Below are 12,404 nucleotides of genomic sequence, written 5' to 3'. Positions count from 1 at the left end.
TAGCGCTTCACATAGTGCTAAGATACTTTACAGAAAAGAGAAAATAAAGCAACTTTAACATAGAAAGATTACAAAAAAAAAGATTAGAAAATCAAACCTTCACTGTGCTTCGTGTTGGAATGACTACGATGACCATTCCAAGATGGCGGCCGCATTTCTTGTGCCTCAGCAACAAATGCGGCGTCTACTCCTCTTTATGTCTATGTTGAAAATAGTGGCTCGTTCTCCATGAAGGAACATTTACATGTGGACTCTAGTACTTATTATACGGCTCTGATTCAGACACATTTTTAAAGCAGCCATCGGTTTGACCGTTTCAATGAAATCTCATGAGTAAGGACAAGATTTTTTTTTAAACCACAAAAATAATCTAACAACCTGATCGTTAATACGTGCTTAATTTAAAGTTAACACCTGAGAGCCATATTTTGAATGTTAAAGATGAATGGAGACCTAAAAGTAAAACATTTTTGTCACAGTGATCACAGATTTTGTTCTTTTATTTAAGTGTGTGGCTCTTAAAAGAGCCGTTGGTTTGATGATGCAGCAGGACGTCTGTTCACTTGGAGCTGGTGTACTTGGTCACGGCTTTGGTTCCCTCGGACACGGCGTGTTTGGCCAGCTCACCGGGCAGCAGGAGGCGCACAGCGGTCTGAATCTCCCTGGAAGTGATGGTGGAGCGCTTGTTGTAATGCGCCAGACGAGACGCCTCACTGGCAATGCGTTCAAAGATGTCGTTCACGAACGAGTTCATGATGCTCATCGCCTTGGAAGAGATGCCGGTGTCGGGATGGACCTGCTTCAGCACCTTATAAACATATATGGCGTAGCTCTCCCTCCTGGTCCTCCTTCTCTTCTTACCTCCTTTACCGGCGGTTTTAGTTACCGCTTTCTTCGAACCCTTCTTGGGCGCTGGTTTTGGATCAGGCATCTTTGCGAATTGGTATTTCAAAGTCGAATAAGCCTCTCCACCCCTCAGCGACCCATACTTATAGGTACACTATGCAAAGAGGACTGTGTGAGACCTCCTCTATGATTGGTCAGCTGCTCACCGGTCATGGGCAGATTCTATGAGGGCGGAGTCACCATGAGATCATCCTGCTTTGGCGCAGTCTCGAATGAAAAATTGAGATACCGAATTAAAATACTCAAAGCCGTGGAATAGTAAGGGATTATTATCTTTTGGAAAAGTGGACACTAAGGTTAAGCAACCAACTTGATAAGGAGTAACGTGCAAAAAAGTTTAATGCAGTACGAAAAGCACACATATGACCATCAAATATTCATGATTCATGCATTTTTAAAATCTTGGTATTATCTTAGTATCTGGTGGTTGGCTCTCACTGCGGTATTGTATCACTTCCTGTTCCGGAGCACAGCGGTGTTTTGCTGTATCTGTTAGCTGTTTAATCTGCGCAGTTAGATTGATCTAGATAACTAGATAACGATTTGTTTCACAGTGTAATCTTCACGTGCCTTAACTAAAGCACTCCCTCTGCTGAATCACCTCTAAATTATTTACACATTATTCACTTTGTGTGTTTTTAGGAATCCGCTAGCTTAGCGCAGCTATTAGCTCTTAGCCGATTTAGCATGGCGGCTTCTCCTGTCTCTCCCGCACTTTTGTGCTCTGCGTGTGAAATGTTTTGTTATTCCTCGGCCTCCTTTAGCAGTAATGGTACTTGTAATAAGTGTAGCTTATTCATAGCTTTGGAGGCCAGGCTGGGCGAATTGGAGACTCGGCTCCGCACCGTGGAAAATTCTACAGCTAGCCAGGCCCCTGTAGTCGGTGCGGACCAAGGTAGCTTAGCCGCCGTTAGTTCCCTTCCAACAGATCCCGAGCAGCCGGGAAAGCAGGCCGACTGGGTGACTGTGAGGAGGAAGCATAGCCCTAAACAGAAGCCCCGTGTACACCGCCAACCCGTTCACATTTCTAACCGTTTTTCTCCACTCGGCGACACACCCACCGAGGATCAAACTCTGGTTATTGGCGACTCTGTTTTGAGAAATGTGAAGTTAGCGACACCAGCAACCATAGTCAGTTGTCTTCCAGGGGCCAGAGGAGGCGACATTGAAGGAAATTTGAAACTGCTGGCTAAGGCTAAGCGTAAATTTGGTAAGATTGTAATTCACGTCGGCAGTAATGACACCCGGTTACGCCAATCGGAGGTCACTAAAATTAACATTGAATCGGTGTGTAACTTTGCAAAAACAATGTCGGACTCTGTAGTTTTCTCTGGGCCCCTCCCCAATCAGACCGGGAGTGACATGTTTAGCTGCATGTTCTCCTTGAATTGCTGGCTGTCTGAGTGGTGTCCATAAAATGATGTGGGCTTCATAGATAACTGGCAAAGCTTCTGGGGAAAACCTGGTCTTGTTAGGAGAGACGGCATCCATCCCACTTTGGATGGAGCAGCTCTCATTTCTAGAAATCTGGCCAATTTTCTTAAATCCTCCAAACCGTGACTATCCAGGGTTGGGACCAGGAAGCAGAGTTGTAGTCTTACACACCTCTCTGCAGCTTCTCTCCCCCTGCCATCCCCTCATTACCCCATCCCCGTAGAGACGGTGCCTGCTCCCAGACCACCAATAACTAGCAAAAATCTATTTAAGCATAAAATTTAAAAAAGGAAAAAATAATATAGCACCTTCGACTGCACCACAGACTAAAACAGTTAAATGTGGTCTATTAAACATTAGGTCTCTCTCTTCTAAGTCCCTGTTAGTAAATGATATAATAATTGATCAACATATTGATTTATTCTGCCTTACAGAAACCTGGTTACAGCAGGATGAATATGTTAGTTTAAATGAGTCAACACCCTCGAGTCACACTAACTGCCAGAATGCTCGTAGCACGGGCTGAGGCGGAGGATTAGCAGCAATCTTCCATTCCAGCTTATTAATTAATCCAAAACCCAGACAGAGCTTTAATTCATTTGAAAGCTTGACTCTTAGTCTTGTCCATCCAAATTGGAAGTCCCAAAAACCAGTTTTATTTGTTATTATCTATCGTCCACCTGGTCGTTACTGTGAGTTTCTCTGTGAATTTTCAGACCTTTTGTCTGACTTAGTGCTTAGCTCAGATAAGATAATTATAGTGGGCGATTTTAACATCCACACAGATGCTGAGAATGACAGCCTCAACACTGCATTTAATCTATTATTAGACTCAATTGGCTTTGCTCAAAATGTAAATGAGTCCACCCACCACTTTAATCATATCTTAGATCTTGTTCTGACTTATGGTATGGAAATTGAAGACTTAACAGTATTCCCTGAAAACTCCCTTCTGTCTGATCATTTCTTAATAACATTTACATTTACTCTGATGGACTACCCAGCAGTGGGGAATAAGTTTCATTACACTAGAAGTCTTTCAGAAAGCGCTGTAACTAGGTTTAAGGATATGATTCCTTCTTTATGTTCTCTAATGCCATATACCAACACAGTGCAGAGTAGCTACCTAAACTCTATAAGTGAGATAAAGTATCACGTCAATAGTTTTACATACACATTGAAGACAACCTTGGATGCTGTAGCTCCTCTGAAAAAGAGAGCTTTAAATCAGAAGTGCCTGACTCCGTGGTATAACTCACAAACTCGCAGCTTAAAGCAGATAACCCGTAAGCTGGAGAGGAAATGGCGTCTCACTAATTTAGAAGATCTTCACTTAGCCTGGAAAAAGAGTCTGTTGCTCTATAAAAAAAAGCCCTCCGTAAAGCTAGGACATCTTACTACTCATCACTAATTGAAGAAAATAAGAAAAACCCCAGGTTTCTTTTCAGCACTGTAGCCAGGCTGACAAAGAGTCAGAGCTCTATTGAGCCGAGTATTCCTTTAACTTTAACTAGTAATGACTTCATGACTTTCTTTGCTAACAAAATTTTAACTATTAGAGAAAAAATTACTCATAACCATCCCAAAGACGTATCGTTATCTTTGGCTGCTTTCAGTGATGCCGGTATTTGGTTAGACTCTTTCTCTCAGATTGTTCTGTCTGAGTTATTTTCATTAGTTACTTCATCCAAACCATCAACATGTTTATTAGACCCCATTCCTACCAGGCTGCTCAAGGAAGCCCTACCATTATTTAATGCTTTGATCTTAAATATGATCAATCTATCTTTGTTAGTTGGCTATGTACCACAGGCTTTTAAGGTGGCAGTAATTAAACCATTACTTAAAAAGCCATCACTTGACCCAGCTATCTTAGCTAATTATAGGCCAATCTCCAACCTTCCTTTTCTCTCAAAAATTCTTGAAAGGGTAGTTGTAAAACAGCTAACTGATCATCTGCAGAGGAATGGTCTATTTGAAGTTTCAGTCAGGTTTAGAATTCATCATAGTACAGAAACAGCATTAGTGAAGGTTACAAATGATCTTCTTATGGCCTCAGACAGTGGACTCATCTCTGTGCTTGTTCTGTTAGACCTCAGTGCTGCTTTTGATACTGCTGACCATAAAATTTTATTACAGAGATTAGAGCATGCCATAGTTATTAAAGGCACTGCGCTGCGGTGGTTTGAATCATATTTATCTAATAGATTACAATTTGTTCATGTAAATGGGGAATCTTCTTCACAGACTAAGGTTAATTATGGAGTTCCACAAGGTTCTGTGCTAGGACCAATTTTATTCACTTTATACATGTTTCCCTTAGGCAGTATTATTTCTTCAATTTTCATTGTTACGCAGATGATACCCAGCTTTATCTATCCATGAAGCCAGAGGACACACACCAATTAGCTAAACTGCAGGATTGTCTTACAGACATAAAGACATGGATGACCTCTAATTTCCTGCTTTTAAACTCAGATAAAACTGAAGTTATTGTACTTGGCCCCACAAATCTTAGAAACATGGTGTCTAACCAGATCCTTACTCTGGATGGCATTACCCTGACCTCTAGTAATACTGTGAGAAATCTTGGAGTCATTTTTGATCAGGATATGTCATTCAAAGCGCATATTAAACAAATATGTAAGACTGCTTTTTTTGCATTTGCGCAATATCTCTAAAATTAGAAAGGTCTTGTCTCAGAGTGATGCTGAAAAACTAATTCATGCATTTATTTCCTCTAGACTGGACTATTGTAATTCATTATTATCAGGTTGTCCTAAAAGTTCCCTGAAAAGCCTTCAGTTAATTCAAAATGCTGCAGCTAGAGTACTGACGGGGACTAGAAGGAGAGAGCATATCTCATCCATATTGGCCTCTCTTCATTGGCTTCCTGTTAATTCTAGAATAGAATTTACAATTCTTCTTCTTACTTATAAGGTTTTGAATAATCAGGTCCCATCTTATCTTAGGGACCTCATAGTACCATATCACCCCAATAGAGCGCTTCGCTCTCAGACTGCAGGCTTACTTGTAGTTCCTAGGGTTTGTAAGAGTAGAATGGGAGGCAGAGCCTTCAGCTTTCAGGCTCCTCTCCTGTGGAACCAGCTCCCAATTCAGATCAGGGAGACAGACACCCTCTCTACTTTTAAGATTAGGCTTAAAACTTTCCTTTTTTGCTAAAGCTTATAGTTAGGGCTGGATCAGGTGACCCTGAACCATCCCTTAGTTATGCTGCTATAGACTTAGACTGCTGGGGGGTTCCCATGATGCACTGAGTGTTTCTTTCTCTTTTTGCTCTGTATGCACCACTCTGCATTTAATCATTAGTGATTGATCTCTGCTCCCTTCCACAGCATGTCTTTTTCCCGGTTCTCTCCCTCAGCCCCAACCAGTCCCAGCAGAAGACTGCCCCTCCCTGAGCCTGGTTCTGCTGGAGGTTTCTTCCTGTTAAAAGGGAGTTTTTCCGTCCCACTGTCGCCAAGTGCTTGCTCACAGGGGGTTGTTTTGACCGTTGGGGCTTTTCCGTAATTATTGTATAGCTTTGCCTTACAATATAAAGCGCCTTGGGGCAACTGTTTGTTGTGATTTGGCGCTATATAAATAAAATTGATTTGATTTGATTCTTCTCCCATTAGCTTTCTTCTCCTCTTGTGGTCCCTATTTTCCCTCCTCAGTCCACTGATCCTGTATTCTCCTTTAGTCCTCATGTTTCTTCTCTCCTGCTTGTAATGGCAATATTCACCTTGTCATGAAATAGAGAGAGAGTGCAAATAAAAAGTGAAAACTGTCTATCCAGAACTGGTCTGACCTTGCCTTACAATATAAAGTGCCTTGGGGCAACTGTTGTGATTTGGCACTATATAAATAAAACTGATTTGATTTGACTGTGTGCAAGTCTCCACGAAACTTCAAGTTATCTATTAAGATCCATGATAGGATCAGGGAATTGCACCATCGACATTTTATGTTAAACAGCAAAACCCACTTAATCAGAGACTGAATGAATTAAATGATGACATTATTGGTGACCTATGTCAACTTTAAGACTTGTAAGAAGTGGCTACAGTCACAGGCTTTTCTCATGTCAGCCGCCTTAATTGCCTGTCATGTTTTGTTTTGTCTATGCTGTATCCATGTTGGGTATTGAAGGACCATAATGGAAGTAAGTGCTAGTTGCTTTATTGAGTTATTTTTTTATTGTGATGGCACTGTAGATATTTTTTTACTGAACATCGATCTGAGGTCGAAGGTGATGACCAAAAAAAATAAATAAATAAATCCACCTAGGCCATCTGCTATGAGGACCCCTAGAACCGAAGGGCACTGCCATTTTGAATGAGGGTGCCACCAATTTGAATGGTCACATGATGTGATCTAAAATAGCATGGGGGAAGAATTAATTGTCGATGTGTTTTACCATAGAGACACATTGTGTATTTGGGAGTGGTATTTGCTCTTTGAATTCCAGATTTAAGTAATTATTTATTTGAATATAGTTATATTTCTGTGGATAGATAGATAGATAGATACTATGGGGAATTCAGGTATCTCGTAGGTCACCAGTACTGATAACTAATAACCAATAAAAGACAACAACCGATAGGGGAGATTAACCCAGTCTCACAGCAAGTTGTGATGCAGCAGCACAAAATATACATTAATATATTGGTTCGTGATATTGTGATCAAAAGTGCCCCATTTTCATCACGGCAGCACAAATTCACTCTAATTCATTCTGTGATGGCGGCACAAAATTAAAAGTGAAAGGGGAGGGGGGGGTGGTGGTTATGGTTAGGGTGGGGGGAAAGAGTAAGATTAGGTTATGGTTAAGGTTAGGGTCGGGGTAGTATGGTTAGGAATAGTGAGTTAAAAAAACTTTGTCACAAAAATTTGACTCATTTCGTCACGGGAACACGAAAAAAAATGTGAGACTGGGCTGGGGAGGTGGTGGTTAAAGTGTTGGGCTTGAGACCACAGGATCCTTGGTTCAAATCCCAGCCTGATGGGAAAATCACTAAGGGCCCTTGGGCAAGGTCCTTAATCCCCTAGTTGCCCCTGGTGTGTAATGAGTACCTTGTATGGCAGCACCCTCACTTCAGGGTGAATGTGAGGCATTATTATAAAGTGCTTTGAGCGTCTGATGCAGATGGAAAAGCGCTATATAAACGCAGTCCATTTACCATTTAACAACAGCAACCCAGCATTAAAATTAAAAAGTGAGCAAATGATAGTAATAATGATGATAAAATAGTACAAATATTAAAAATATGATAAAGGTCAAAAATGTAATCAAATATATCAAATAAATTATTAAAAAATAGAGGGACATCAATCCATTGCACAGTGCCCATGTGGGGTGTCAGGGGGTAACAACAGCCAGCTCAGGAGCCTCTGTCATTGATGAAGTTGTTGAACAGTCTGTGTTGGCTGTGGAGAGGAAGGACCTCTCCTTCTTGTCCAACTTGTCCAGCTGCTTGCCATCCCTGTCTGTGATGCTGCCTTTCCAGCAGAGAGCAGTATAGGAGAGGATGTTTGCCACCACTAAACAGATAGAGCATCTGCAGCATCTCCCCACAGACATCAAAGGACCAGAGCTTCCTTAGGAAGAACAGCTGGCTCTGTACCTTCCTGTAGAGCACACCCACATTAGCTGACCAATCCAACTTGTTGTCCAGGTGCACACTGCTTCACCTCAATGCTGTTGCCCCGGATGCTGATGGATTGCGGGGTAGACCCAGACCTGTGGACGGCCATGGCCATCTCCTTGGTCTTGGATGTGTTTGGGAGAAGGCTGTTCCATTCGCTCCAGTCACCGAAGGCCCTCACCAGGTCCCTGTACTCCCCCTCCTGCCCTCTCCATACACGTTACAATGGCTGTGTTGTCCAAATATTTCTGAACGTGACAAGGCTCAGAGTTGTGATTAAAGTCTGTTGTGTACAAAGTGAACAGGTAGATGCCAAGAACAGTCCCCTGTGGAGCCCCAGTACTGCTCACCACTGTCCAAGAGACACAGCTCCCCAGCTTGATGAACTGTGGTCATCCTGTCAGGTAGTCTGTAATCCAGGCAGGGAGGGAGGGAGGGAGGGAGCCACCCCCATCTTTCTGAGCTTCTCTCTCTTTAAGATAGACTGGATGGCATTAAAAGTGCTTGATAAGTCAAAAAACATAATCCTCATATAAATTCCCAGCTCATCCAAATATTGTGAAGGACAGGGGGGCTGCTGCTGGAGACGGGGAGCGGATTAATGGGGCTGTAGCAGTGGGTGCCGGACAGGTCCCATTGGACGCTGAATCAAACCAATAATAAAACATGTTGAACTCCTGTTCAGATCATCCGCTGTAGCCTGGCTATTATTCTGCTTGTAGGCAGTAATGATCTTCATTCCCCTCCACACTTTTCTGATGTTGTTGAGCTGCATCTTCCTCTTAGCCCATTTCAGGCTCCTCTTTAGCTCCTGCTGTACCTGTTTGCTCTTTCCCTTGTCACCATCCCTGAAGACTGCCTTTTTCTGGCTAAGGAGCTTCTAGATGTCACTGGTGATCCAGGGTTTGTAATTGTGAAAGCAGTGCACAGTCCTCACAGGTGCAACAGCAATCCACCCAGCTTGATTATTGTCACACTAGCCAGCATTGCTAGGCACATTACTAAGACCTCAAAGATGGAGTGCCCGGATGTGCAACCAAGTCAATAGACCGAAAACGCATCTCAGATTGCAAAGTAAGTAGTAGTGGAGCAGATATGTAACAAAAATTGCCAGAGATGTTCACATCTGACAAAGTACGTAATTTTGCATACAGAATCTTTGAAGTATGCGGATTTCAGATTTTGCCAGATCCAAGCACTTTTCCCAAGGGACATGAGAATTAAAGATGGCCACCGATGTTACTGGTTCATTAGATTGTAAACCCCAATCAGTGACACCTCATCAACTTTGAATGTCAGTCATGGCTCAGTGGTTAAAGTGTTGGAAATAAGTTCAAATGAAGTGAAGCAGATAGCCTGGGTAAACATGCTAACAATGTGAAACAGATTTTAATCTATTGGTTTTGATGAAATCCAAATTATATGCAGCAGTATTTTTATGGCATAGAGTATCATTGAGTACATTTACAGGTAAATTAGATATTTTACACTTAAGACTGGCTGACATGCCTGACCCTGGTTTAAATGCAGAAGGCAAATTTAGCTGTATGCATGCACAATAACAACAAAAGGTTTTCCGCTAGTATTTCTGTGTCAAATAAAGAGCTTCTTCGCTTCTCAACGACCCTTACTTATAGTTACGGTATGCAAAAAGCACTGTGTGAGTCCTCATCTATGATTGGTCAGCTGCTCACCAACAGAGTGAGATGCGATGAAGGCGGAGTCATCATGGGACCATCCTGCGCTTTGTTAAGAATGGCACAGCTTCGTCGGAAAAATTTTAATTCGCCAACCCGTAAGAAAATATTTTCTTTCTGAAAAGTGAAGGTTACTTAATTTAACTTGGTAAACAACGCGGGAAAAAAGCGTTTTATCAGCATGCAGTCATGACAATATCTACTATATACATATATCAAAGAAGGATTAGCTCTTTTAATAAGCAGTGGGGCGGCTCTTAAAAGAGCCTTTGTGTTGTTGCGATAGACGGGAAAATTGCTTAACCGCCGAAGCCGTACAGAGTTCGGCCCTGTCTTTTCAGCGCGTACACCACATCCATGGCGGTCACGGTCTTCCTCTTGGCGTGTTCGGTGTAGGTGACGGCATCACGGATCACATTCTCCAGAAACACCTTCAACACACCGCGAGTCTCCTCATAAATCAGGCCGGAAATACGCTTCACTCCACCGCGGCGAGCCAGACGGCGGATAGCGGGTTTGGTGATTCCCTGGATGTTATCACGGAGAACTTTACGGTGCCGCTTGGCGCCTCCTTTCCCGAGTCCTTTACCGCCTTTACCTCGTCCACTCATGTCTCTAAGCTTTAAAACACAAAATGACGAAACAGTCAGAGTCGCTCTTATTTTAATCTTATCTGAGAACGTAATAGAAGACAGAGGCGTGACCACATTCTTCTTTACTTGTGTTTAATTTTTTGAAGCGTGATCGCCACCCGATGGACAAACGTAAAAGTACAATTCCCAAATTAAAATGTTTAATAAAAAAACGCTTATTCATCTCAAATGAGCATTGTTGTCCACATACTGACCTCCAAAAAGTTAAATAAATTCAAAGAATCTCTCTCTCTTCCTCTTTCTCTTTCTCAAAACACTCAAATGTCTCCAAATAACTGCTGATTGACAGGTTGCATTATTAAGTACAAGATAAAATAAACTATCATTAAATCTTGTAACACACTATTTTAATCACCTTTTGAAAAGCACATACCTAACTAACCCTAACCCCACATATGTGTGGTATTCACAGCTTGAGTTCATCTGTCCATTCTTCTAAACTGAGCAATCCCGGGAAAAGGGCCTTAGTCAGGGAGGTGACCAAAAACCTGATGGTCACTTGATCAGAACTCCAGCATTCCTCTGTGGAGAGAGGAGAAGCTTCCAAAAGGACAAGTATGGTGGTGGCAGCATCATGCTGTGGGGATGTGGCAGTCATTGGGAGACTAGTCAGGATTGAGGGAAAGGTGAATGCAGTAATATACAGAGAACTCCTGGATGAAAACCTGCTCCAGAATGCTCTTGACGTCAGACTGGGGCTATTGTTCATCTTTCAGCAGGCCAATGACCCTAAGCACACAGACAAAATATCAAACAAGTGGCTTCAGGACAACTGTGAATGTTCTTGAGTGGCCCAGTCAGAGCCCAGACCTGAATGCAATTGAACATCTCTGGAGAGATCTGAAAATGGCTGTGCACCGACGCTACCCATCCAAGCTTGAGAGGTGCTGCAAAGAGGAATAGGCAAAACTGCACAAAGATAGGTGCACCAGGCTTGTGGCATCATATTCAAGAAGACTTGAGGCTGTACTTGCTGCCATTCAATTTTTAATTTCAATTGTCAATTTATTTTCATTTATATAGCTCCAAATCACAACAAAGTTGCCTCAAGGCACTTCACACAGGTAAGGTCTAACCTTGGTGTATCAACAAAGCATTGAGCAAAGGGTGTGAATACTTATGTACATGCAATTTCCTAGTTTTTATTAATTTTTTTATTTGCAAAAAGTTCACAAAAAAAAAACTTTTTTCATGTTGCCATTATGGAGTGTTGTCAGTAGAATTTTGAGGGAAAAACTGAATTTACTCCATTTGGGAATAAGGCTGTAACATAACAAAATGTGGAAAAGGTGAAGCAATCTAATACCTTCCAGATGCACTGTATATTGGCCAAGAAAATGTCATTTTGTTTAACTATGATAAGTATGTATATGATATCATTGATGGCAAAATTGAAACAGAGATCAGTAGAGCCTTTTATCTGAAACATTGTTCCCAAGTCTCTATCCAGCGGAGAATGTCACATGACTGTTCCATTTAATCCATTATGACACCAGTGATTTAAAATGTTGCTGCAGTTTAGGACCTAGCTTAGACATGTGCACATCATTTAGGGGAGGATAACTCAACAGTTCTGGACTAATATGACCCCAATGAACAATTTGGGATATGTGCCAAAATCTCTATCCAGGACGAACAGCCCAAAAATTGTGATAAATTTTGATAAATGACCACGTCCTTTTATTTCCCAAGTTTTACTTCAAATACAGCTGTATTTTCAAGCAGCTGGGATCCACTGCTGCAAGTATTGCAAATGCAAGGGAGGTAAATGCTGCAGAAACCCTAACACTGAATGAGCATAATCTTCATATATGGATTTTGTTGTGTTTACATGTTTGAGAAAAAAAAAAACAGTAATGTGTTATTTGAAACAGTAATGTGGTCCACCATTTGAAAATGGCAGGCTGTGGCACCAGAACGGACAGTGATACAACCGCCGATGTAAACAAACATGGCTGCTTTATTGATGAGTTGCTGTGATTTGTGACCAACAAGCTGGATTTGTTGCCTATGGACATGACTGTACACCTGTGCTTGACAATATATGTTGATGAGGAGATCGACAG

General features: G+C 41.9%; 2 protein-coding genes across 2 annotated transcripts; both read right to left on the bottom strand.

The window, feature by feature from the left end:
• Positions 1 to 484: 484 nt before the first annotated feature.
• LOC117526394 (histone H2B 1/2-like) lies at positions 485 to 942 on the bottom strand. The gene has a single exon (XM_034188454.1). The coding sequence runs from the start codon at positions 929 to 931 to the stop codon at positions 560 to 562; it is 372 nt and encodes a 123-aa protein (XP_034044345.1). The 5' UTR covers positions 932 to 942; the 3' UTR covers positions 485 to 559.
• An 8,961-nt stretch (positions 943 to 9,903) lies between these two features.
• On the bottom strand, positions 9,904 to 10,299 carry LOC117526395 (histone H4). The gene has a single exon (XM_034188455.1). It carries the CDS (start codon positions 10,294 to 10,296, stop codon positions 9,985 to 9,987), a length of 312 nt encoding a protein of 103 aa, XP_034044346.1. The 5' UTR covers positions 10,297 to 10,299; the 3' UTR covers positions 9,904 to 9,984.
• Positions 10,300 to 12,404: the final 2,105 nt, after the last annotated feature.

The sequence above is a fragment of the Thalassophryne amazonica genome, chromosome 15, assembly GCF_902500255.1.
Source record: "Thalassophryne amazonica chromosome 15, fThaAma1.1, whole genome shotgun sequence".
NCBI lineage: Eukaryota > Metazoa > Chordata > Actinopteri > Batrachoidiformes > Batrachoididae > Thalassophryne > Thalassophryne amazonica.
Note: the sequence above shows the minus strand (reverse complement) of the source record. Positions and strands in the feature narration are given on the sequence as shown.